The sequence below is a fragment of the Ovis canadensis genome, chromosome 7, assembly GCF_042477335.2.
Source record: "Ovis canadensis isolate MfBH-ARS-UI-01 breed Bighorn chromosome 7, ARS-UI_OviCan_v2, whole genome shotgun sequence".
NCBI classification, from domain to species: Eukaryota; Metazoa; Chordata; class Mammalia; order Artiodactyla; family Bovidae; genus Ovis; species Ovis canadensis.
Genome location: NC_091251.1, coordinates 47,673,427 through 47,697,618, shown reverse-complemented (window position 1 = coordinate 47,697,618; position 24,192 = coordinate 47,673,427). Strand labels below are relative to the sequence as shown.

The 24,192-nt window shown below is 57.9% G+C and overlaps 4 protein-coding genes across 15 annotated transcripts in view; 1 reads left to right on the top strand and 3 right to left on the bottom strand.

The window, feature by feature from the left end:
* The window catches only part of SPTBN5 (spectrin beta, non-erythrocytic 5), a 52,566-nt gene extending 49,646 nt beyond the window's left edge, over positions 1-2,920 (top strand). The window contains exons 68-72 of the mRNA XM_069597512.1: positions 69-151; positions 946-984; positions 1,238-1,331; positions 1,464-1,615; positions 2,322-2,920. Of these exons, the coding sequence (XP_069453613.1) occupies positions 69-151; positions 946-984; positions 1,238-1,331; positions 1,464-1,615; positions 2,322-2,482 (529 nt within the window). The 3' untranslated portion in view covers positions 2,483-2,920. The remainder of the gene's footprint in view (positions 1-68; positions 152-945; positions 985-1,237; positions 1,332-1,463; positions 1,616-2,321) is intronic.
* On the bottom strand, positions 912-12,162 carry PLA2G4B (phospholipase A2 group IVB). 10 transcript variants are annotated; one of them, XR_011258451.1, is made up of 20 exons: positions 12,109-12,162; positions 10,881-10,953; positions 10,230-10,612; positions 9,857-9,897; positions 9,624-9,666; positions 9,305-9,359; positions 8,847-8,977; positions 8,580-8,663; positions 8,285-8,322; positions 7,359-7,494; positions 6,554-6,690; positions 6,120-6,342; positions 5,868-5,985; positions 5,433-5,570; positions 5,164-5,268; positions 4,852-5,031; positions 4,369-4,535; positions 3,643-3,829; positions 3,086-3,537; positions 912-2,094 (listed from the first exon to the last, which is right to left on the bottom strand). XR_011258451.1 is itself a non-coding variant. In XM_069597878.1 (20 exons), exons 1-20 carry the CDS (start codon positions 12,115-12,117, stop codon positions 3,317-3,319), a joined length of 2,355 nt encoding a protein of 784 aa, XP_069453979.1. In that variant the 5' UTR covers positions 12,118-12,162; the 3' UTR covers positions 912-3,316. The 10 variants fall into 10 exon arrangements, 7 of the variants coding, with proteins under 7 accessions (XP_069453979.1, XP_069453978.1, XP_069453983.1 ...); XM_069597878.1 differs by having other exon boundaries at positions 912-3,537; positions 10,230-10,361; positions 10,476-10,612; XR_011258453.1 differs by lacking the exon at positions 3,643-3,829 and having other exon boundaries at positions 3,086-3,605.
* A 991-nt stretch (positions 12,163-13,153) lies between these two features.
* Positions 13,154-19,611, bottom strand: JMJD7 (jumonji domain containing 7). Its single transcript, XM_069597884.1, has 8 exons — positions 19,510-19,611; positions 15,725-15,878; positions 15,396-15,649; positions 15,023-15,079; positions 14,403-14,498; positions 14,149-14,225; positions 13,769-13,928; positions 13,154-13,672 (listed from the first exon to the last, which is right to left on the bottom strand). The coding sequence occupies exons 1-8, from the start codon at positions 19,571-19,573 to the stop codon at positions 13,584-13,586; spliced, it is 951 nt and encodes a 316-aa protein (XP_069453985.1). The 5' UTR covers positions 19,574-19,611; the 3' UTR covers positions 13,154-13,583.
* A 191-nt stretch (positions 19,612-19,802) lies between these two features.
* MAPKBP1 (mitogen-activated protein kinase binding protein 1) overlaps positions 19,803-24,192 on the bottom strand; it is a 51,304-nt gene continuing 46,914 nt past the window's right edge. For all 3 annotated transcript variants that reach the window (XM_069597874.1, XM_069597875.1, XM_069597876.1), the window contains 3 exons: positions 23,461-24,057; positions 22,930-23,015; positions 19,803-22,289 (listed from right to left, as the gene is read on the bottom strand). In XM_069597874.1, the coding sequence (XP_069453975.1) occupies positions 22,062-22,289; positions 22,930-23,015; positions 23,461-24,057 (911 nt within the window). In that variant the 3' untranslated portion in view covers positions 19,803-22,061. The remainder of the gene's footprint in view (positions 22,290-22,929; positions 23,016-23,460; positions 24,058-24,192) is intronic.

The following is a 24,192-nucleotide window of genomic DNA, read 5'->3' as shown; positions in this document are numbered from 1 at the left end:
ACGCACACACACACACACACACACACACACGGGAGGCAGATTTTGACGCATTACTGTCTGGGTGGCAGGCTGGCTGCAGGAGAGACCCTGTCTGCAGCGCCATCTGCAGGGCAGACTGGGAGCTGGCGGGGTGCCCTGAGCAGCTGGACAGGTAGGTCCAGGGGGAGTGGGGCAGGGGGGGCGGCCACTGGTTTTCTGGGCCCCCAGCTGCTGGCGTTTAGTGCATCCTTGGATGTTTAACATCTACTACCTCTATGCCTGAGGGGTAAGTGGGAGTGCCTTTTTTCTTAATTTGAGGCCCAGAGAGGGTAAGCAACTTGCCAGAGATGACATAATTAGCAGAAGCGAGGCCAGGTTTGATGGCCTCCTGGTTCTGTTCCGCCCACTGTGGAATCTGCCGGAGCTCTTCTCTCAAGGGTCCTTACGGGCTTCCCCGTGCTCTTGCCTGACACAGGTCTTTTCTGACCCAGTCTTCCGACAGCTCTGAACACACGTCCCTTGGGGTGTCTTGTACAGTGGCCAGGCCCAGTTCTACTCTTGGAAGGGCTCATAGAGAGCACCCTTTGGACAAGAAATCTATTGTCATGGTGGTCCGATAGGCTCCACATGGAGGGGTTGCTTAGGGGCCTCACCTCAGACTCCTTCCGGGTTCCTGGCTCTGTTCCACTGTGATCTCCCTGAGGCCATCCTTCCACAATTCCAAAGGCACCGGAGTTTCTCTAGGATAAGCCATTCGGAACCCATTTGCATTCAGTCTTCCAGGAGGCTGGCTGCACTGGGGAGCCTGCCCCTGAGCCCTGGGCCACACCTCCACATGGGCAAGGCTTGGTGTATGCCAAGCCTCCAGAAGCAGGTGTCTCTTAGGCTGTCTGGGCTGCTCTAAATAATCGACCACAGAACCACAGACTGGGTAGGTTGTGAACAACAGACATTTATTTCTCACAGCTCTGGAGGCTGAGAAGTCCAAGATCATGGTGCTGGCAGGTGAGAGAGGTTGCAGGAGGCACCTTCTCGCTGGCTTCTTACGGTGGAAGGGGCAAAAGCACACTCTGGGTCTCTCTTTAAGGGTTCTGCCCTCAAGACCACAGGTCCCCCTCCAGGCCCCTCCTCTCAGCACTGTCACCTTGAGTTGGGACTTCATGCCACAGCAAGAAGGAAGCAGCAGGTGTGGAGCCTCCTGCCACAGATGTCCTAGCACCCAGGCCAGGCTGACCACCATTCCCCCTTTGCTCCGCAGCCCCCAGTCTGAGCCCAGAGCTCCAAGCCAGACCCTCAGGCTTCCTGACCGAGCGCAATGCTGAGAGGGTACCCGGCATGCCAGCTCCACTCAGGTAGACCTCCTGGATCTATACGTGGGAGTCCTGAGGTCCTGGGACTTAAACTATGCTGCTTGGGTGTGGGGCCACCCCCACCCACTCTCAGCAGTGACAAGAGTCTACACCTGAGGCTCCCTATCCCCACAGATTCCACAGTGGCCCCCCGCCCGCCTGGCCGCAGGAGACGCGAGGGTGCACCTATAGCTTCCCAGGGCCTGTGCGGCTCCCGCAGACGGCTGGCCCCACAGAGCAAACTGCAGAAGGCTCCCGCCGACTGTCCTGCTCAGGCCAGATCTACGGTGAGTGAACCTGGCTTCCCTGTGCGCATGCCAGGAAGCCTGCCTGATGCCCGCATGCCCTCCCTCCCTCCCTCTCCAAGATGCAGCAGCCAGACCCCTCCTCCACTCTTTCCCCACCTCCAACTTCCCTGGTTTCCCCAGTCCAAGGACCAGCTCCCTGCAAGCAGGGAGGGGAGGAGCCTTACTGTCCCAGAGAGGCTGGGAGTCAGGATGTCACCCAGACACATGCCCACGGACCAGACACACACACACACACAGACATAGTGCACAGACCCCACATGCGGCCTTGTGCCTGAGGGATCACTCATGTCATGACAGGGGTGGCAGCCACAATTGTGTTATCTGGATAATTACCCACTCCTGCAGGGCCTGCAGGTTCCCATGTAGGATTCAGATGATGTGCTGCTGAGTCAACAGGCTTGGTCCAGGACACAGTGGCTTCTACAGTGATCAGGGCAGGCCTTTCTCCTGGTCTGTGCCTTCAGTCACACGCCCAGGGCAGACAGATGCAGTGAGCCGGATCATGGGAACCAGTCATCCCCCATTCACCCCGCACATCCTGGTCCCTCCTGCCTCCCAGTATCCAAATCCCACATCAACATGAGGAAGAGGTGAGGTATTCCAAAGGAGGCCTGGGGCACCAGTGCTTGGAGAAGATTCCAGGGCAGCTAGGCCCTAAATTCACCCCACCTCTCTGTTCTGACAGGTGTGGGCCTCAAGGCAAACACAGAGGTGGCGCCAAACCTCAGGGCTACAAGCGAGGACACCCTGCTCTCCGGCCCTTCAGGACCAACTTCTGGAATAGCTGGTTCCTCATCCCGAGATGGGCCCCACCAAGGTCAGAGCCTGCTCAGGTCACACCCTTAGCACCGTCTCTATGTGGCTCATCTGGTCCCACGTCTGGCCGCCCCTACTGTGGGACAGGAAGCAGCCCTTCGACTGAGTCCCCGGGTGAGGACAGGAGTGCTGGCTGGCATTACCTGTGAGTCATCTGGGCAGGGCCAGAGCTGCAGCAGCAAGGCCCACACCCCATACCCTGGCCAAGATGGCCTCCTCTCTGCTTGAAGAGCATGATCTTGGGTGGAACAGACACGGCCATGAGCTCACAGCCTGCTCTGCAAGGGAAGCCCAAGCTGACCTGCCCGCTCTGCAAGGCGCCTCGGGAGAGGTTTTGTTTTCTACACCCGTCCTTACCATGCCTAACCAAGAGGTGGGATGCCCTGTCCCTTTTTGGCAGCAGTAACAGTAATCTGTCACACCTCACATTTGTATGCATCTCTGTGATACATAAAGTGCTCTATTTCACCCTGTACAGCTAGCTACTCAAGGTAGCAAGGAAGCAAAAGGACACACCAGGTCATGGGGCTCTGTGTGCCTATACAAATATGGCCCACACTGCCCAGAACCTCTGAATCTCTGGCCACATCCTGGAGACCAGGCCACAGCCCCCATTTAAAATCCTCCACCTACCCCAGGGTGCCCACAGCAGGGGTGCCGGTGGATTCAATGTCTGGATAGTGCCAGGCAGTGCACCCTGGGGAGCCCCTCGGAGGGCTGGAGACCACAACTGGGCCGTCCAAACTGCTAGAGGTTCCGGAAGCTGGTGATCACCCCAACTCAACCAGAGCAGCAAGGCGGCCAAGAAGTGAGCCTCAAAGAGAGTCGGGGGCCATGGGGCTGGACGCGGCCCCATCCCGCCCATCACTCAGGCCGGCGCTGCGTGCGCTGCCTCCGCCTCTGCATGGCCTCACGCAGGGCCTCCAGCAGCCGCTCCTGGTTGTTGCAAATGTTGTACTGCGTCAGGCGGAGCAGCTTGTCCACGTCCTCCAGGCTGTAGGTCACCTTCGAGTAGTGGTAGGGGGAGTCGGATTCAGACAGGTTCACTTCCCCAGCCGCCTGCTCCTCGGCTGTCCGTCGGACCCCTGTGGGGAGAGTGCAGCCCGGCCATGGGGGATGCCTGCCGGGGCTGGAGGATGGGTTTGGGGGTCACCTGGGGGGAGACACAGAGGAGGGAGGTTGTGGCTCACCGGGGGCAGAGTGGTCCCTGAAGGAGGCATTGACCAGAGGGAAGTGCAGCACGGCAGGGATGTCAGGGCGGGCGGGGTCCGAGAAAAGGTGGCACTCTTGGGGCTGGCACTGCTCCTCGGGGCTGGGTGAGATAGGCGGGAACGGGATGCCCTGCTCCTGGCAGAACCGACCCAGAAGCTGCAGCTGCTGCAGGGTGGGCAGAAGTGGGCTCAGCAGGAGGGCCCCATGGGCTCCCAGTGTCCTCCACACTGGACTGACTAATAAGTGGAGGTCTGCTAAGACACCAAGTCAAACACTACTGGACCCAACAGGCCAGAGATCAATGCTCTAAACTGGGCAGCCCTTCTGCAGCAGCTCCTTTGGGCTCAATGAAGCTGGGCTGCTAACATCCAGGTTCTGCCACTGGGAGGTAAAAATACTTCCTGGGACCCACATAGAAACTCTAAACAAAGAGTCTCAAAGATCCAGGACCCAACAGGGGAGCAGACACAGCAAAGGAGACCCAAATAGGAAATACATCTTGAAATCTCGCCAGCTTGCCCATCACTCCAACTTCCTGAGCAGAGTAAGTTCCCGGGGGGGAGAGTTCATAGAATTCACAGCCTTTCATTCTTGTGGTGTTGCAGTCACAAAGGGAAGCTGGCCCAGAAACTGGAGTCAGGATGTCAGACCACCTGAGGTCAGGCCTAGGGTTGCCCCACCTCCCAACCCTGCCCACAGCCCACCTGGAAGGCTCCATGGAGATTGTAATCTAGCGACAGGATGAGGTCCACGTCCCGTGTGGGCGGCAGGAGGGGTGGGCAGCTGGTATTGACAAGGTACCCAACATCCAGCAAGCAAAGGTAGGGCTCTGCAGGTGTCAGCTCGTTGGGAAGGCCGTCCAGTTTGGTAGCTGGAAAGGTTGGGAGATCGGGTGGGGAACAGCTGTCACTGGTGCTGAGGGCACCAGCCCGTCTAGCCTAATGTTGCTGCCAGGAGGAGGCTCGTCCCTCTGGCTCCTGCTCTCTGCTGCCAAAGCAGAGCCTCAACTCCCGAGGTCTCACAGACGGGCCCTGACCCCAGCATAAGGAGAGGAAGAGTGGCTCTCACTCCAAGTAACCCAGAGAGCTGAGCTCAGAGGGCGTGGGGCCAAGGGACTGGAGAGAGTGGATGTCTGATCAGGAACCCAAGGCTCAGATGGCCATGGGAAGATTTGGGAGAGCAGGGACCTTTCCAGGCAGAAAAGTGAGGGTGCTGGAAATAGTCCTTGTGGAAGGAGAAGCCACGTAGGAAGTTGTGGGTGGCCTGGGCAAGTGGACGCCACGTCAGAAGGTCGGTGAAAACCTCCGCTATGCTGCCGGCCACCGTGGGAGGCTCTTCTATCTTCAGAAGGGGGACCTGCTCCTTGTCTGCAGTCAAAAAGGGCAAAGGGACCCTCAGACCTTTATTCCAGCCTCTGCGGACTCACAGAATTTGAGAGTCACCTCCATGCTCCCCACAAGCTGCCTCTCCCATCCTGGTGAAAGAACCTAGGCACCTACCCAGGCTGGCTCGAGCTTGTGCCCAGCGGTCCCAGAACTGGCTGGGCTCGGATGACCAGTACAGGCTGTCCTGGAGGTTGGCTGCGTACAGGTTGCTCCAGATACCTGAGCAGGAGACCCAAGAGGAAGAGAGTCCCCCACCTCACCACAACCTGACCCTTCCCACCACCCATCCAGGGCCAGGACACGACTGAGCTGAGACAGTCGACCCCACCATCTTGCCCAGGCCCATTCTCCCCAAGTCCCCAGCTTCTCCCAGACCCCCTCACCTTCCAGGAAACAGATACGGGACTCAGGAAGCTGTTTTGTCAGGCGCCCCATGAAGAACTCAGAGCCAAAGAGCTCGGGGGGGATGAAGGCGCCGTACTTGGGAAAGCCGACCTCGTAGGGGGAGAACTCACACCACTCTGTGAAGAACCACACACCCTCACGGTGGGGCCTGGAACCTGAGGACCCTCAGGCCCCACACACCCACCACGGGCCCCGCGTCAGGAAGCCTTGTGATCAGGAGGCTCAGCTCTGTTGCTGGCACCCCAAGCAAGGACCCATGGCCCCGCCTCCTTTCCAAAGCCTGAGTGTCTCTGGTGGGATGACAGGCTCTTGGCCCAGCAGAGCGTGTGTAACGCCCACCTTCACACACAGGCTGGGCTGCCTCTCACTCCACCGACTATGAGAGCACAGGTCTCGGCTCCAGCACTACTCACCCCCAAATTCAAAGGTGGTCAGATTCTGTTCCTTGGTGTTGAGAGCACAGTAAATGGGCAGGGGGTTCTGGCCTCGACTCAGGGCCTCCCGCTGGTCTGAGAGCTTGTAGTCATGAGGCTAGGGGAAGGGAATGAGAACACCGTGGTCTCCTGGGGCCTCTCCTGCCCCTACTGCCCAGAGCTGCTCCCCATCTCCAGACCATGCCCTGGCTTTGGCCACCGCCCCCTGCCCTGCTCTGCCCTTGCCCACACCTCGTCATGTAGCAGCGCCTCGTTGACGAGGGCCCACAGGTTGGTGAAGCAGGTCGGGTGGCCCAGGCGGGCACGCTCAGCCAGCTCCTGCTGGTACCGCAGTAGCTGCCTGGGGGCTAGCACACCCAGCTTGCTCTTGGTCACCTGGGTCTTCAGTGACTCGATGGGCCCTGCCAGGTCCTTCTGAGACCACTCTGGATCCTCGTAGAGGTTGGCCAAAGCCCTGGGAAAAAGCCAAAGCCGGAGGGATTGTCACCAGAACCCCACTGCACGCCTTGGGCTCTATTTTAGGGCAGCAGCCGGAAAGACACCTTCCACAGTCCCGTGGAGCACCTTTCCAACTGGGTCAGAGAGGCCTGTGGAGTTTAATAGAACCTTACCCCCTCCTGCCACAGCCCAGCTAGCCACCCGTAGGCTCCTGCACTCAAGCTCACCAGGTGGAGCCCGAGGCCCCTGTGATGTAGGAGACACAATCCAAGAGGCCAAGCGCCTTTAGGCCAGCCAGCTGTCCATACAGTGAGGTCATGGCCCGGATACCACCACCAGTGGCCATAACAGCAACCACTGGAATCTAGAAGAGAAGACAATGGGGCTCGAAGAGGCCCTAGGGAGAGGGAAGGTCAAGCCACAGGAAGAGGCGGTAGCAATCCAAGGGACCACTCAGCTCACCCACAGCTCAGCCTCGTCAAGGTCTAACAGGGGCTCCCGGGACCAGTTCTAGTCAGACCTGAAGAGGGTCTAGTTGGAAGTAGGCTTGCAAGGGTCAGGCCTGTCTGGTTCTAAGAACTCAGGAAAAATGGATAGGTTCCAGGCCTCATCTCCACACTCAACCCCTAAGGAGTCTGGTGATTACTTTCTTGAAGCCCCAGGGTCACCTCAAAAGTCTCCCACATAGCCACTCCGCTCCCTCTTTCAGGAAGAGGTTATCTCCCTAGGAGCGGCCCCAGGCCAGCAGGGGGCCCTGAGGCTGTACATCTCACTGGTCAGTCACCCGGAGCCCAGCCTCAACACCGGGACCAGGCCGAGGAACAAGAACGAGAAGGCAGGTTAGCCCAGTGGGGAAGCTCACAGGCTCCTGGTGGCTCAGGCCATGCTCTGCATTTGATGCAATCAAGCTCCTGACAACATCAAATGCAGGAGGCAGAGCAGGCTTGGCACCAGTGCTGGTCTGGTTAGGGCACAACCAGTGCCAGCATCTGGGCCCAAAGACACCGCCCTAGTCCCACACAGTCCCCAGACCTCCTCTTCCCGCAGGTCTCCATCCAGCTGCAGGGCCTGCTGCAGGGCCTTGGCTACCACCTGCTTCCTCCTGCTCAGGAAGGCCTGCTCCTCACCACAGGGCCCGCAGCCCAGCCGCACAGCCAGTTCCCTGGGTCTGGTGGGAAGGAAGGGACCATGAAGCAGCTCCTGGGGTCATCAGAGAACGAAGCTGGGCCTGCCCTGAAAAGCTCACCACCATCCTTCTCACCTGTCTTCTCCCCAACCCTCGCCCCACCTCTGGTGTCCTGACTGAAGGCTGATGTGTGGATTTGAGGGGAGAAGGCGACCCCAGACCCTGGTCGGGACATCCCTGGGGAAGCAGCACTGCAGAGTCACAGAGAAGGAAAGCGGCGGGACCCAACACCATCAATCTGCTTGGACCTCTCAGCTCCTCTCCCTCACCCACCCAGAAACGGCTCCAGAGCGGGCAGAAATGACGTTCCCTCCTCTTCCTGGTGGGAGCTGGCCTTTCATCCTGCAGCTGGCTAGTGCGGATGACTCTGCCCGTCTCCTGCAGCTCAGCTGAGGCCCGCCCACACAGCTGCCCCTCAAGGGGTATGACTGCCCTTTTCTGGGCTTCCTTGCCTGCTCTGCACCTCTAACCACTCTCCTGCCTTCCATCCGCGTTCCCAGCCAAACATTTCTCAAGTGCCTCCCAGGCACCAGGCACCAGGCTAGGTACTCACCCCTCTGGCTGAATCAGGAATGAGAGTAAAAAGTCAGTAAGAGCCTTCAACTGCCAAACCTCCCACACCGCACATGCCACAATGGGAGCAAACCCCTGAGCCTCTGAGAGAACTATCACTGGCCCGTCCCGCCAGGGGCTTCCCTGTGTCCTCTCCTCCAGGCTGAGTGCCCGGCACCTGTCCCCCGTGACGTTCCCCAGTGCCCAGGTGGCCTCTCACCCTTCTTCATTTTTCAGCTCCACTTTCATCAGGGGCTCCTGAAAACCATGAACACTCCAGTCATGAAGCTGGGCCACCTCACTCCCCTCACCCCAGCCCCATTCACATCTTCTGATGGCCCGATGCTCCCTTGGGCCCCAGCCATCTCCACAGGGGCCAGGCCTGAGGACCCCTCTCCCCTAGCCTGGCCCTCGCCCAGGGCGGGGGCCAAGGACAGGAGCTGCTACAGCAGGACAGGCCTTCAAGGGCTGCGCCCACAATGTGCACCTGGCTTTCCTCCTCCGGTGACCAGTACCTGGGACGTAGGGAAGACGAGTCGCACCACTTGGCCAGAGGGCAGAGCCCTCAGGGGCACCTTCAGCTGCTCTCGGGGGGCATCCTGCAGGGAGGATGAAGAGGACCTAAGACAGATTGCGATTGCCCTAGGAGGGAGCAAGCAGCAGCAGGAAGGGGAGAGGAGGCCGAGGTCACCCCACACCTCCCAGCGTGCCTGACTGCCGGGGGTGCCGGGAGAAGCTGGGGGTGAACGCAGAGATGGCACCCAGGCCGAAGTGGGCACTACCTGCAGGTGAATACTCAGCTCCTGCTCCCAGCAGGCCGGCCAATGGAAGCGGAAGGAGCCGGCACCCACGAAGGCTTCCTGTGGACCCTCACAGGACCCAGGAACCACAAGCTGAACTCTGCCCTCCGACTCTGGAAGCAGGAACCAGAGCAGAGAGGCTAGGAGTGTGATTTCAGCCCAAGAGGCCCCTGTCTCACTTAAGGTGTCTGGAATGAGGGTGGGGGCATGCCCCTCCCCCTACTGCGATGGCAGTCTGGTCCAGAGCTGGGCTGGGAGATGGGACCCCACTGCAGCCCTCTGAGGACTGAGGGGTAAAGACCCAGTGGGGATGCATCCCCTGCCCCCTGCTCCTGACCAAGAGTTGGGGGCGACGAGTACAAGGTCCCCTCAGAAAGGGGACAACAAAGGCTGAGAGCCGGAGGGCTAGCCCGGTGGGTCCCAGCAGGTCAGGGACTCACCCTGAAAGTCCCCTGCCTTCTCCAGTCGAACATGCAAGCAGGAGAGCTCCCGGGCCTGGGTGTAAAGAGAGCCCCTCAGACTCGAGCCCCTCCCCTGTAGAGACCCCACCCTTCCCAGGACTCCGGTTCTTGTTCCTTGACACCTTTTCACCTTGGCCCTGAGTGACCAAACATTTGCTTGGGGTGGGATCTTCTTGAACTGAAATCCCAGGGCCCTCCAACAGCTGCACCCAACCCCTGCAGTAGGCCTGAGCTTCAGGCCAGGGAGGAGGGCAAGCAGACGGTATGGTGGGGTGGTGGGGGGGTGTTCTAGACTCACCACTAGGATGCCATTGCTGAAGAGGTACTCAGCACCATCAGTCCTGGAAAGAGCCCCCAGTGACCCTCAGCAAGAATCCACATTCCCAGGTTCTCACCCTCCAAGGGACCTGGGCTTTCCTCCTCCACCCCAGACGCCTCCCAGGGAAGGGGTGTCAGCTCTGGGCGTGCTGGGCTCTGTCCCTCCCAGAAGGAGTCACTCCCACCTGGGAACAGCCCCACAGCCCAACTCACAGATTTTGCAGCCGAAATTCAACTTCCAGGCGTTCCTCACCCTGGAGGGAGAAAGAAGCAAGTTAGAAACAGTGAGGGGAGAGAGAGAGAGACTGTGTGTGTGTGTGTCTGTAAATCCCCCAGACACCTGGGCTGCTACAGTCCCAGCTGTGAGGAGAGTTACTGTCCACCCTCCCTGGACTGCTCCAAGAACCCTGCCCTTGGCTTAGGGGCCAAGACAGGGGCAGGGACAAGACTGCCCAGTAGCTCCTGGCTGACAGAGCCTCTGGGACTCCTGGATTACTCACTGGAGAAGAGAGCCGTGTACCTGGTGACCCTCCGAAGCAGCCCCTCCCTGGGCCAAGGCCCTCCACGGCCCCGCACACAGCCTTACCTGAGGGCTCAGCGAGAAGCTCTTGCGCCGGGTCTCCCCAGCCCGCAAGGTCCCCACGTCAAACAGCACTGACAACACAGGGTCATCCGTGGTCAGAAGGTCCTGGTCAAAGACTCTAAGATGCACAATGTTCTGAAAGGGAAATAGAGTGAGGGGCCTGCAGGAAGAGGGGGTGAGGCAGGGAACAAGAGGCTGGGAGGCAACAGTGGGGGACAGTGAGCGGGGCCAGGGCTGACGCCCATCCACCTTGATCTGGCTATGGATTCGGAAGTGAAAGCTCTGATTCCAGACAGGGTTTCTGCAGTTCTTGACTGTGCGCGTCTGCAGCTGGTGGCTGGAGGCCGTGGGCAGCCACAGGGTCACGTAGCAGTCAGAGGAGGTCACTGTGGGGAGGAAGCAAGGGCGACAGCCAAGAGTCCCTCCCAGCCCAGCCACCCAGAGCCTGCATCCTTCCATCACTGGCAGTCCCAGAACACCCAGAGAACGGGGCTGGTCAGGAGGCAGGGGCCTGACCTCGACGACATTCCATCCACTGCCTCCTCTCTGCACCCTCAAGGAGCCCACACACACCCAGCCTACTTGCGTCTCTTCCCACCGCCCTGGCTGGCTCTGAAGTTGCAAAACCACTGCCTCCCCAGGCCCAGCACTCACCAAGGTCCTTGGAGGGCAGGCCATGGGCCTGCAGGACACGAATGGTGAGTAAGCAGGTCCCAGGCACCTTTGCCTGCAGAGGATGGAGAGAGAAAAAGGCTTACGGCCAGTGGTGGGCCCAAAAGGGAGGCGGGGTGACACCATGAGGCCTAATCTTGAACCAAAAGGACAAGCCCTGCCCAGCCCTGGGTCCATCCTCCCCCCACCAGAGTCCTGAGTCAAAAGGTGGCTACGGTATCTTCTGATGACGCCTGCCAACACTTACACAACACTCCACATCGGCTCCAGTCCAAGGGCTTGATGCAGCCTAACCCGATTTAATCACACAGCCATTCTGTGCGTGGGGACTACTTATTATGACCAAACCCACAAGGAAATAGAAGTGCTTGCCTGAGATCGGGGCCAGGACTAGACCAGGCTAGCTCGACTTGTGCTCTCAACCCCCACACTTCCCTTCAGTTCCCGGTTCAGTACCCTTACTCTTTCTACCCCACATCCCCGGCTCCCCTTTACTAAGCAGTCTCGAGTCTCATCTTGGGTAGCAGGGACCCCAGGGTGGCAGAGGAGGTGAGGAGGCTACGGAGGGAAGAAAAGAGGTATGGTGGGCCTCTGCCTGGCCTTGTTCCCCCTAATGGAGTCGTTCCCATACTCCCCATCCCTGGCCAGAAGTTCTGGAAATGGGCTCTCCACTGGTCTAAGGACAGCAGTGATCAGCTCACCCAAAGGCTGACTGGTCCTCCAGGTCCTCCAAGGTCAGGCTAAAGATGGTCCCCATGTGGCTCCATCCAGACCCACAACCCTAGATCTGGGGATTGGACACCCTGTGCTAATCCATTCTTCCTCTGGCCTTCAGCCCTGCCTCAGAAGGGCCCTGATGGAGTCCAGGGGCAGAGCTGGAGAAGCTCATCCATCACTGTCAACCCTGGGGCCCCCACACCTCCAAGCAACTGAGTCAGAAGCAATGCCAGAGCAGCTGCTGCCTCTGGGGCCCCAGGACGGTAGCTGGGAGCCTGAGTTCTCAGGGCCTGAATCCACCATGCCAGGGAGTTCTGCCTGGAGCCCATCTCTAGGGCAGGAAGAACACTGAATGATCCTTCATCCCAAGACCTCTTCCCTGGCTTCTGCTCCCCACCATGGTCCAAGGCCAGCAAACACCTGGAGAAGCCTACCACTCCCTAAAGAAACAGTGCTAACCAGGCTGCAGGAACCAGTGCCCTCTGGGTCTTACCAGAGCCATGAGGCAGCGTCCTCAGGAGGAAGGAGTAATGGCAGTGTCTGCAAGGCTGAGGACTGTCAGCTTTATCGCCCAGAGCCAGAGATGTCCCAGCGGGCCTCAAGCTCCTCCCGTTCCTCCCAGCCACCTCTGCCCCACCCAAGCCCCACGCCCACTCCTGGACCAGCCACCTGCCCAGGAAATGAGATACCTTAAACCTACACAGAGCCACTGGTGCCCTCCTGATGGGGGCTCAACACACCTGAACACCCATTCTCTCCAGCCAGCACCATCTGGGCCTCGCCTCGGCCCTACCGTCCCTGCCTGGACCATGACGAGGGGCCCTGGAGAGCTGTCAGAGGCTGAGCAGGAGGCTGGAGGTGGGGTAGGGTGCAGGAGGGACTAAGGTCTGGAAAGTGGGGAGCAAGCCCCAGGGCAGCGGCAGACCTGAGCCGTGTCCCCCGTCACAGGCCTTTTCCCACCCTCCTGGAGCCGGTGTGACAGAACCACCTGGTTTTGAAAGGAGCGCTGGTCGATCTGAGTGCCCCGGGCCCCAGCATAACCAGGCAGAGCTGTGGCTTGTTCTATGAAACAAGCCCTTCAAAGCTGCATGCCAGGGACTTCCCTGGTGGTCCAGCGGTTGAGACTCCATGCTTCCACTGCAGGGTCACACGATCATTCCTGGTCACGGAACCAGGATCCTACATACTGGGCAGCCAAAACATAAAATGTGCTTGTTGTGAGAGAAACAACAGTGACCCCCAGGACCCCAGACCCCACCAGCTGCCCTAGAGCTGGAGGAGAATAGGTCCAGAGTGAAGCTAGGAAGAGCTTTTCAGGCTCTGAGCCCATGAGCTCCATGCCACTGTTACAGCAAGGCTGGGGTCTGCATGAATGCCCCAGAGAGGCTGTGACGGCTGTGGTGGACAGAGGGGTCTCGTCCACAGGCCCCAGCCTAGACCCAGCCCTCACCGCAACTACCATCACTCCAAAATGTTCACCTGTACCTTCCAGCCTTCAGCAGACCATGGAAGGCAACGGCAAGAGACTCTCAGCACACTTGAGTCATCAATGCCTTTTATTGAACACTTCCTCTGTGCCAGGCTCACAGATAGCACTCCCAGCACCCTGTGAGGTAGAAACCATCATTATCTCCGTTTTACAGACAGGACACCACTGTTGTGAGGCAGTAAGTGGCACAAGGTCACGGGTCATGGCGCTGATGAGAGGTGAGGCAGCGCCCAAGTCCCCTCCTCTTCCAGAACAGGATGCTGCCTCACCTGGGTGCCAGCTTCCTGGGAGCTCACACCCAGACCTGCCCGGCACCTCCTGGTCCTCCAGGCCGCCTCCCAAGCCTCTGGAGCTGACCCTAAGCCCGACCTGGCTGACAGCCAGCACCTCTGGCTCCAGGCTGCCTCTAGAGCTGACCAGCCTGGGAGAGGTGTGGCCTTTTCCATGGGTAGTTCTTGGCGATATTCACCAGGGCTCAGTCAGTTGAGGCCCGAGACCTTAGTGAGGGAGTCAAGCAGCTGGAAGTAACTGTACTTGAGGTCATATTCCATGTCGTACCAGAAATTCACTGTAGGGGAAACAGAAACCAGAGCACAAGGGTCCCCCTTCTGACTTAGATTCCCCACTTCCCCACTCACCCGCAGTGACCTGGGCCGCCCCTTACCAGCAATGCAGCCATGGGACTGCTGGACATGGTGGAACCACAGGGCCGGCAGGTAGAGAATCTCACCCGCCCGCACTGTGCAGCGAAGCGCCTGGGCCTGGCAGTAACTGGGGTACCGGGCCAGATCTGGAGCCAGAGGGTCCAGGGGGATCCACGGCACCTGGGGACATGGCAGACTCCAGGGAGCAGGCCCAAAGCCCCCAGGCTCCAAACTCTGTCCCTGGAGGTAAATGCCCTGGGCCCTGCCCTGCTCAGCAATGGGAAGCCCAGAAGGAGGGATTCTTCAGCAAAGCGCCACCTCGCCATCTCTTTGGTGCCTGTTCCTCAGAGTCCAGGCTCCTTGCCTCCCCTCTCCCAGGGCCCAGGAACAAGGCAGACACCTTCTCCATGGCCTCTTCATCCACCATCTTGAATGAGCCCTCTTCAGTTAGCTGATAGGTTGCCTGTGTGTACAGTTCTAAAACCAGAGGGAGAAAGTCTGAGGATCCTCAAAAGGCCTGGGGTGTGACCCCCCCTCCCTCGTGTTCCGAGTGCAGGGGCAGGGGGGCCAGGGTGTCCCCCGCCCGCCTGGGGCTCCCCACTGCCCTCCCTCCACCACGGGGCTCCCCGGCCCCTCCCAAGTTGTATCCCCTACCATAGGGGATGAAGGGCCGGTCACTGGGTGGATGCAGCAGGAAGTGCTTCTCTCCAGAGACCACACAGTAGAGGTTCTCATAATGGTCCTTATGCACTGCCAACACAGAGGGCCGAGCAGGCAGGGTTATGAGGAGCAGGCCACAGGAGGGCAGAGATGACTGCGCTCGGGGCCCTGTACCCCAAGAAAGCTTATGATGTGGCAGAAGAGCACACGGAATCACAGCAGGCTCAAGAGGATGCCATGAAGGGAGCCTGGCAGGCCTTTGGGCATCTCCAATCTCTGCCTGCCAGGGACTAGACCCTCGCCAGGCCCTGGGCTCATCTTCACCAAGAGGGAAATTCACACAAACAGGCTTCTTGTGAGCCCACCCTGACTCAGCTGGCCTTCAGCGCTTTCTAGGGACCTAGAAGAGGCAGTGTCCCCCAGGTCCAATGTCGTGGGCATCTCCACCCACCTGGAGCTGTCAGGGAAGGCCCTCTGATGGATCTGAGCCCCAGAACCCCAGAAGAAATTTTAAAGATCAGGCAGTCCAATTTCCATCCAAGGTCAGCCTTCCACTCTGCACCTCACCTTCCTCCCCACAACCTCCTCCCCTGCTCTGCACTCCCGACGCCTACACGATGTCACTGCAGCTGCCTCTCCCAGCCAGAAGTTCACAGCATCAGGCATCTTCCCTGTGGGTCAGAGGACAGAGCACGAGTTAGGAGAGGCCAGGCTGGGAGTCACCAGCGGTGATGTTGGGAAGGGAGCAGTGGGGTCCCAGGGGAAGAGCAGGGAGAAGAGGCAGAGGTGGGCAAGCATGGCAAGGGACCTCTGTCCCCTGGGGCAGGTGGAAGAGCAGCAATCTTCAGTGGTTCATCAAAATGAAGTCAAGGCCTAGGGATCTGTGGGGCCGAGAATGTGGGCTGCCATCACCAAGGGGAGAGAAACAGGAAGGAGGCTGCTCCCACCCTCCCGTCTCCTCCCCACTGCGGCCCCGCCTCCACTCACCCAGCGCCTCAGAGGCCCAGGGCACATGGGGCTCCACATCAGGCAGTAGCTGGGGCAGCTCAGTGGGCAGGTTGGAGCACTGCTTCTGCACGTAGAGAACCCCAGGGTGCTGGGCTCGGCCCTCCAGCACATCCAGCACACGGCTCAGGGGCAGGCGGCGCTCAGCAGGCATCACAAAGCGGTCTCCCCGCACGGCATCCGCGTAGCCATCTGGGGTCACTGCCACACTCACCTCTGTGGAGCCCACAGTGGCTCTGGAGGAAGGAACATTCAGCTCAGCCCTGGAGGCCCCAAAGCACCGCCCACACCCTGCCCAGGGCAGCCCCCACCTGAGGTAGGGGAGGGACCACTTCCGGAGGGCTGGCCAGTGCTGCAGGGCGTTTCGGATGATGCAGGGCCTGTTGGGGCAGACCCAGTCCCGGTAGAAGTGGAGGGGACTTGGGGGCTCGTCCAGGTGGGGAACAGCAAGAGGCACACTGAGCTCTGAGAGAGAGAGAGTTGGGGGAGGGGCTGACACCAACAGTACCCAGTGGCTGCCCCACTGCCCACGTAAGAGATGCCCACTCCAGCAGGCTTCTGTGTCACCGAGCAAGGCCTAACAGTGACCAAGGGACCCTGGACAGTCAGGAATAGAAGAATGAGGAGGGAAGTTTAAGGAAGAAAGTGTGAAACACCCATAAACACACCAGGATGTCCACAAGGCCCAACCCAAACGCTCCACGGGGCCATGTCCGGCCCTGCCCAGGGGACCCCTGGCCTTCCCACTCTGGAGGATCCAACTTCCTGGCATCCATTAGGAAAGGCAGCCATGGAGGGCAGCACTGGAGCTCCAAAGTGAGTAGAGCTGAGGCCCCAAGGCCAGTGCTGCTATGAGTGGGCCAAGGATCTCTGGGAAGCACCCAAAATGTGCTCCGTCCTTGCCGTGGCATCATGGAGGTATTAAGGGATGATCCGAGCACCATCTCAAGAAGCTCACAACCTAACTGGGGAGACAAGCTGCTGCATGAAACCATCGGAGGAAAAGTAAGGGCTGAACTGTCTGCTCTGTCTTACCGAACAGCATCACCAGCCTCAGACACCCAAGACTGCCGTGTGCCTGTGGGCAGACTGTGGCGCACCACCTGCGGGGTATCAGTAACGGCCCTCCGTCACTCTTAACAAAAACCTCTTTTGACTCTTCCATCTCCCTCACTCCGGGCATCCTATTGATCATCTCTACCTGCCGTTGATTCTACTACCTATGTGTCTCAAGCCACACCACATACCCCTTTCCTCTCCTGGGATCCACAAAGTTAGCTCATTTGGGTCCTCAAAGGTCACTTTGATGAGGCTTTCCTCCCTGGCCACTATTTTTAAAATTGTAACCTGCCCTCAATATCCTTATGCCCCTGTTTTGTTTTTTTTTTTTTCCTATCATCTATCACCACCCTACACACTATATATTTTACTTATCCCAATTATTTACCAGTTTTTCTTGCTAGAATGTTTGCTCCATGAGGACATGGATGCTTGTCTTATTCACTGATGTATCCCTAGTACCTGGAATAGTACCTGGCTCACAGTAGGTGCTCAGTAAGTATCTGCTTAATGGTTGAATGTAAGTCTCCAACATCTTCCGGCTGGATGATTGCTGCAGTGAACCAACTGGTTTCCTGGGCTGAATTCCACTCCTTCTCAAAAAAATCCTTCATCCAGGCCCCTGTCATCTTTCTAAAATACAATCTCGTCACACCCTAGTAAAAAGTCCTTTGATGGCTAACCACTGCTCCTGACGAAACACAGTCGGCCTTGGCACATATTCAAAGTGCTCTGTGATGAGCCCCAACCTACTCTTCCAGTCCGGCTTCCTTCCATCTGGGGCCTGCCCCTCAGCACACACTCTACTCAGGGGATGCCCAACTTTGTTTTTGCTGCTCACACAGGAATGCCTTCCTCCTGGCTTTTACACAGAGTGTGAGGCTTCGCTGTTATTTTCATCCCTGCGGTCCAGCCTGAATGTTCGTCCCCAAGTGGGCGGTTGCGATACGCTCTCCCAATAGCCACTGCACTCATTTTCACCTCTGGGCTCACGGTCTCTCTCATGACCGCCTCTCCACACCGGTCATCTGGGCCTTGCAAACAGCTGGAAAGTGAAATGGCGTTAGATCAAAAATGGAAACTGAGTGGGAAGACTCTGGGGGACCCAGGAAAACATGAAAAGGAAGTGTGCTTACTCCACTGGCTCAAAAAGGAAGATGGAACGTGCCAGGCAGATATGGGAAAAGAGGGAGGAATCTGGCAATGGTCTCCCCAGTCATGCCAGCCCATCCGAGCAGTCACCTTGTGGGGCTCAATAAATCTCCCTATTCTGTTCTGAAGTATGGCTGATTTACATAGCCACTGTGTTATTTATTTTTCAGCCATCCCATGTGGCACGAGGGATTCTATTTCCCAGCCAGGGACTGAACTCATGCCCGCTGGACTGGGAGCCAGAGTCTTATTAACCACTGGACCACCAGTGAAGTCCCAATAAATCTCCCTATTATTCTCACTAGAACTCTTATATTATGTGGAAACTGCTTTTTTTTTTAACCCTTTGTATTTCCTGCAATTATTTCAGTTTTACTTTTCACCATTTAGAGTTCCTTTAAAGAATGGCCACTATTCCCTCCTGAGGCTTCAAAGGGAGAATTTCATAAAGGACCCAAACAATTCCTTTGGTCTGACAATTCTTCCGCTAGGAATTTAACCAACAAAAACATACATGTGCACAAAGACTCTGCTCCAGCCACACTGGCCTCCTCACTGATCCTTGGACACACCTGGCACACTCCCACCTTACAGCATCTGACCCGCCTGCCCTTGCCTAGAATTCTCTTCTCTCAGAGGAGAGGTCTGCTCGGGCACCCGCTCCCCTCCTTCTTCAAGCCAGTGCTCAAATGTCACCTTGTCAGAGGCCCACCCTGACCTTCTCATTTCAAAGTGTAACCTGGCCCACTGCCACATCGAGTCTCCTCACTGTGCTTTACTTTTTTACCCCAAGCTACTTATCTTCTAGCCCATTTTTTCCCTACTCTATGATTTATTCATCTAGTGTGCCTACAGGTAACTGTCTCCTCACTTAAAATGTAAGCTCTGAGGGCAGAGATCTGTTTTAGTGATGTATCCTAAACATATTGAACAGAGTCTGGCACATTGCAGTGCTTACTAAATATTTGTTAAATACTCAAAGTATTGAATGCTGTATTAAAAACAATAGGTTGAAAAATAACCTAAATGCCTACCAAGAGGGGGTTAATTAAGCAAATTACAGTATTAGTACACAGATGCGGAAAAGACTAAGAAGACTTAGATGGACCTAGAAGATTTAGGGAACCAGAAGAGTGTGCTTAACAAGCTACCATTTGTATAAAAAGGGAGATATCCAGTCATAGGTGTGTGTGTGGATATTAATAAGAGTACTGCTGGAAGGAAGCAACCTAGAATGGGAATGAAGGACATTCACTTTACATAAATCTGCTGGTTTTTAAACAACGTACCCATGTTACTATTCAGTGATAAGACATTGCTTAAAAATATAAAGAGAAAAGGGAGAGAATGAGAGGGAAAAAATAAAAACCAAGCAGGGGATCTCTAGTACAGCCGCCTCCAATCATCCTGAAATTCTGCAGCGCTCCTGGCTTGGAGGCGTCTAATCCTGAAGGAAGCGATCCAGAGGAAGAAACTTTAAAGACTCCAAAACAGAGAAGGGTGGAAAAGACAACAGAGAGCCCCAGTTACTCGGTGCGGGCTGACAGTGGGAAACAAAACAAGCGCCAGAATCAAGACTACACCGGGCCTTGGGAATAGGTGAAGAGTCACCCCAGGGAGCCACGAAGGTGTGGGAACACGGGAGGAGGGGAGAGGAGGACCCACCCAGGGGGCTGAGGGGTCGGGGTTGCGGAAGATTGATTACAGAGGCCATCCAAGTGCACGAGGTTCCAAGCTCCTTGAAGACAAGAAACAGGGTGCACCCTGTTATCAGCGGCCCAGGAAGGACCAGGGCGCACCCGGCTCTGAAACCCGGTTCCCGGCAAGCCCAAGGCCACTCCCGCGTCTTGAGGTTGCTTGGCAGTCAACAAGCTAGCCCACTCACCCCTTGCCGCAGCCGGGAATTCTCGTAACTCCCTCCGCACAGCGTCCAAAGCCGCCTCCGCCATGACGCCGCCGCCGCCGCCGCCCGAGGCCCCGCCCCTCCCCTCTCAAGACTCCGCCCCGGCCCTAAGGCCCCGCCCTCCCCTGCGGCCTCACGCCTGAGCTCGGGCTGCGTCCCCGAGGCCGCCTCGTCGTCCCCCCCGCCCCCCCGTGGCTGCAGTCGCAGCCGTCAACTGCCCCACCCCCACGCCACCACAGATTCTGTGGCCCGCGCCACTCGCTGACCACCCAGAGTTAGCAAATGATTGTGTTTATTGACGAGTTCATACATCAATACAAACGGACATGTTAAAAACAGCCTCTGCCCTGTGAGACCTGGGGATATGGGGGAAGCGCCATGGCCTGGGCAAAGTATAAAAGTTATAAATAAGGGGCTTTCAAAACTGGGTCAGGGCAGATCTGAACGGGGGCGGCAGTTGCCGGTGGCCTCAGACATGCAGAAGGGGACGGGCGCCGACCACAACATCTTCCCACGCTGGGCGGGGGTGGGGGTTGGTAATCAAAAGGGTGGCCACCTTCCCACAAACCTCAGCAGGAGTGTCGCTCCGTCCTCGTGAGGGATAGACTGGCTGAGGGTGGCCAGGAACCCAGCCCAGAGGGCCAGGCCTGAGCCCCACTTGCAGTAGACTGCAGCTGCTGTGCTGGTCAGGGGTACATGGGGAGCGGATTTCTAACTATGACAAGGGCAGCTGTGGCCTCTTGGGGTCCACACTCAGCTCTGAGAGTTCCTCGGCCAGGATTTCTTGGCAGCTTGGCCATGCAGGTGGTGGTAGTAGAGAAGAGTGAGGGTGAAATAGGGGTCAGGTGACTAATGCAAGCAGAGCTGGGCACCCTTGAGAATCCAACTTCAAGCCTCCACCCACAGCGCCAGCAGAGCCCACAGGGACACAGCTTTCCAGGCTGGAGCTGTAGCAGAGCTACCCTGACTTACCTGAGGCAGAGGAAGCAGCAGGGCCTAGAGACACATTCTTCACCCCAACTCTTCCACAGCTGCTTCTGTACCTGGTCCTACTCTACTTGCCCATTGTACCCTGGCTCCTTCCCCTCACCCCTAACACTACCCTCCTAACTCTGTCCCCTCACCTCTACCACTTACCTGGCCCACCTACCACATTTCGTGTCTCTTGGCCCCTGCTGCAGCCCCATGGGCCTCCCTCTCTCCAGCCTCCAGCACACCTGGTGCCCAGCACTCCCCTTGAGGAGGCTCCTTCTACCCAAAACAGATACTCTGGGCCATTACACATCAGCTAGGCTGTGAAAACCAAGAATCCAGAATCCAGGCTTAGTGTGTTCATCCCTCTTCATAGTCTTGGTAAGAGCCAGAGTGACAAAGCCAGGGGCAGGATGTGAAAGGAAAGCAGATACACATCAGCCAGCACAGTGTATGTGTGTGTGTGTGTGTGTGTGTGTGTGTGTGTGTGTGTGGTGTGTGTGTGTGTGGTGTGTGTGTGTGGGATCTGAAAGGAAAGCAGGCACACATCAGCCAGCCGAGGGGTCTAGCAGTGAACACTCAGTGTGTGTGTGTGTGCCTTTGTGTAGGTTTCTTCTGTGGCCAAGGTCCTTAGAAGGTGGGCCGGCGCCCTGTAAACTACGAGGGAAGTTCCAACACAGGCTTCTGACTGAGCATCACTCAGGCTGAAGGGAGAAGGTGGCCTCAGCTTTAGCAGCCTGTTGGGGACCAGGGCTGAAGAACAGGGAAGGCCAAGGGGCTGAGGAAAGGAGGCCAGGGCTTGATGTTTGCCCAGCAGAGGGCTTTACTGTCCTGCAGCAACATCCCACAGCTGGCTCCACAAGTTCCGGCCAGGAGAGAAAGGGGGCACAGGAAGAGACAATGCTAGGGCCCCCCTGGAGGGGGGAATGGGAGTGGAATGTGGGGGCTCAGGCCTTGACACCAACTCAAGCTTCCTGATGGCTGGGAGGGCTCCAGAGGGCCAGAGGGCTCTGCCTTTCTGAACTGCCAGCAAGTGGGGAAAACAGACAACCCCCGCTCTGGCAATCAGGGGAGTAAGCTGGTGTGGGAGGGGGCATGGAGGTAGAGGTGAAGTTCCGCCGTTGGCCAGAGGGCAAGGACACCAGATCACCTCTCACCTCTACCCTCCTGGATACCCTGTGTGTGCTCCACCCCAGGGAGCTGATCCCTGCAGTAATTTCAAATGGCTTCTAAGAAGGGAGGGCAGGCCTTTCCGGACTTGCCCCAGGTGGGGCAGGCTGCCCTCTGACTCCTCACAGCACCAAGATGACAAAGACCAAGATCTGCCCCTGTGTGAGCCACCAGATGGCTGTAGAGGGCAGGAGTTCCAAGAGAGTGAGGCAACAGTCAGGGAAATAAATTAATAAATACAGGGGTCCCGTGAGGAACAGCTGCAAAAGCCATGGCCCCACTGAGCATGGATCCCTGCTCTCCACTCCAAGCATCCTTGCAGGTTTTGGTGAGTGGAGGAGAGATGCAGTTTGGAATGGGGGGAGCATTCACTGGGGACAGGCTTCTGGAACTCAGAGTCTGCGTTCCATGCGCCGCTCCACAGCTCGAAGCAGCAGCTCTGAGTATTGCTCCAGCAGGGCCTGTGTCTGCTCGGCCCCCACAGCCCCAGGGCTCCCGCCCGGGCTGGCCATCACTGCCCCGGCCAGGGCCTCCAGCTCCTGCCGCACTGAAGAGAAGGTGTTTCTGAGGAGCTGGGTGATGCGACTTTGTTCCACCGAGGGTGTCTTACAGCTGGCCACCTGCAACGGGACCCCTGAAGTGAGTTGGAGGAACAGTGGAGGGGATTTTCAACGGATGCAGAAAGGGGAGGGACCCAGACCGGGTCTAGCCTGCTCCCAAGAAGGGACTGCATGCCCTGCTGGGTGTGGCCAGGAGTTCCGCACGCCAAGATCAGCAAGTATGATCAGAGGCTAGGGGATAGAGGCAGACCCTAGGGGTAACCATCAGATGTGACACCATCTACATCTTGTTAGCAATTCCTCTTTCAAATCTCAGCCCCTGTGGGACTGTCCCCTATGTTCAGAGTGGCCAAATCATTTCTGAATATGAAAAGGGATACTATTAATAATTATACCTGGACAACAGGCATAAGCTGATGGTCCTAAGCAAACTAGAACATGAGAGCTCTCGACACCGTCCCCTCCTGTCTGAGGATGTCTCCTCCAGCTGTTAGCCAGAAATGACTGAAATGTACTCAAGTTCAAAAGGCCTGGCCTGGTTCCTAACCCCCTCGCCTCCTCAGAGTTCATAACTGTTCCCGCCACTCGCCAGGGGAAGAGCCTTAGCATTGTGTGCTAGATACTCAACCAGCACCCCTGACGTGCTCTGTCTTCCTGCTGGGCAGACAGGGAGAGGGGGCGGGGGGTGCCCAACACATACCAAGTGGTAGAGCTGCACGGCCTGGCGCACACTGCCCTGGAGCTCAGCCACAAGCTGCTCGCACTGCTCCAGGCTCACTGCTGGTTCTGGAAGGGACAGACACAGCTCAGCAAGGCCCAGAAGAGTTGTCCTTTCCAGACTGCCCACCCAGGGGCCGCTCAGAGCAAGAGAGGCCTACCCCAACCCAACCCCCAACCCTGTCCAGCACCACAGGCCCTGAGTCCCTTCCTCTGGCCTCCTTCGTTCTCAACACTCTCCCAATACCACACAGGAAACGCAGTCCAGAGGAGAGGGCCAGCTCCAGCCCCAGGGGCTAGAGGGCAATGAAGGGGAAGTGGGTCATAGAGAGCCCATAAAGGTTAGCCAGAGTGTCTCACCATCAGGGGTGTGACTTACAGACCGAAACAGGAGCAGACAGGACGAGAAACACCAGAGGCTGGACCCACAGAAATGAGATGGAGCCAGAGAGCGGCCGACAAGACGGGAGAGAGAGGATGGGGTGGGAGATGAGAGCTGGGGAGCGGTGCACACCTGAGTCCCGGCTCAGGGTTGGCCCTGGCCTGGCACATTCCACAGGGCTGGGAGTCTTCTCAAGGGGTGGGGGCTGCAAGTTCACAGGGCCTCGGAGGAGGCTGCTGGCCGGCAGTTGCTGGGCACGGGGGCTGTTGGGCCCAGGCTGAGCCTGGCACTCTGTCCTAGGCTTGGGAGTGGCACCCGCCCCTGAACAGGCCTGCCTCTCAGCTGTACTGTGAGCCTTTCCTAGCCCCGCTAGGCAGCTGAGCTGTTCTGCCTCACCAGGGGCCTGGCCCTTGGTAGCAGGTGAGAAGGTGGCCAAGGTAGGACGATCAGGCAGTGGCTTTGGGATATCCAGGACCAAGTGAGCCCGGCTGGGCAGGGCCAGCTTGTTGAGTGGTGAGATGCGGACGGGGGCAGGAGCTTGATGTTCAGCAGCCAGACCCAGGTTTTCCCCAACAGAGATGCTGCGGGCAATCTTGGCCATGGAACTGGTGGTGGGGCTCTGGTACGAGTGTGGCCGAGACAGACGGCGATCAGCTGTGGGCAAGGAGCGCAGGCACCCCTGGGCTTCCACCTCCTGTGAGAGCAACAGGCCTGGTGGAGGGACCTCATCTGTAGAGGAGACAGAGACGCACATGGGTCAGGGGGTGAGGAAGACGTCCCAGGTGCTAAGGCTCAGCTCCCTAGGAGCTGCTGCACCCTTACACACCCACTAATGGACACTGGCTTGCAAGCCCAGTGACACAT

Excerpts from the sequence above, each read along its gene's own strand:
- PLA2G4B (XM_069597877.1), bottom strand. Across the intron at positions 8,664-8,846 it reads AGCTGAGTATTCACCTGCAG|GATGCCCCCCGAGAGCAGCT; the intron begins GTAGTGCCCACT and ends TCCTCCCTGCAG. Across the intron at positions 3,538-3,642 it reads CAGGGACCACTCTGCCCCCG|GGGTCCGACGGACAGCCGAG; the intron begins GTGAGCCACAAC and ends CTCTCCCCACAG.
- JMJD7 (XM_069597884.1), bottom strand. The coding sequence starts at position 19,573 with ATGGCGGAGGCGGCTTTGGACGCTGTGCGGAGGGAGTTACGAGAATTC. Across the intron at positions 15,080-15,395 it reads CTGGGCCTCTGAGGCGCTGG|GGAAGATGCCTGATGCTGTG; the intron begins GTGAGTGGAGGC and ends TCTGACCCACAG. Across the intron at positions 13,929-14,148 it reads ATGAAGAGGCCATGGAGAAG|GTGCCGTGGATCCCCCTGGA; the intron begins GTGTCTGCCTTG and ends CCATGTCCCCAG.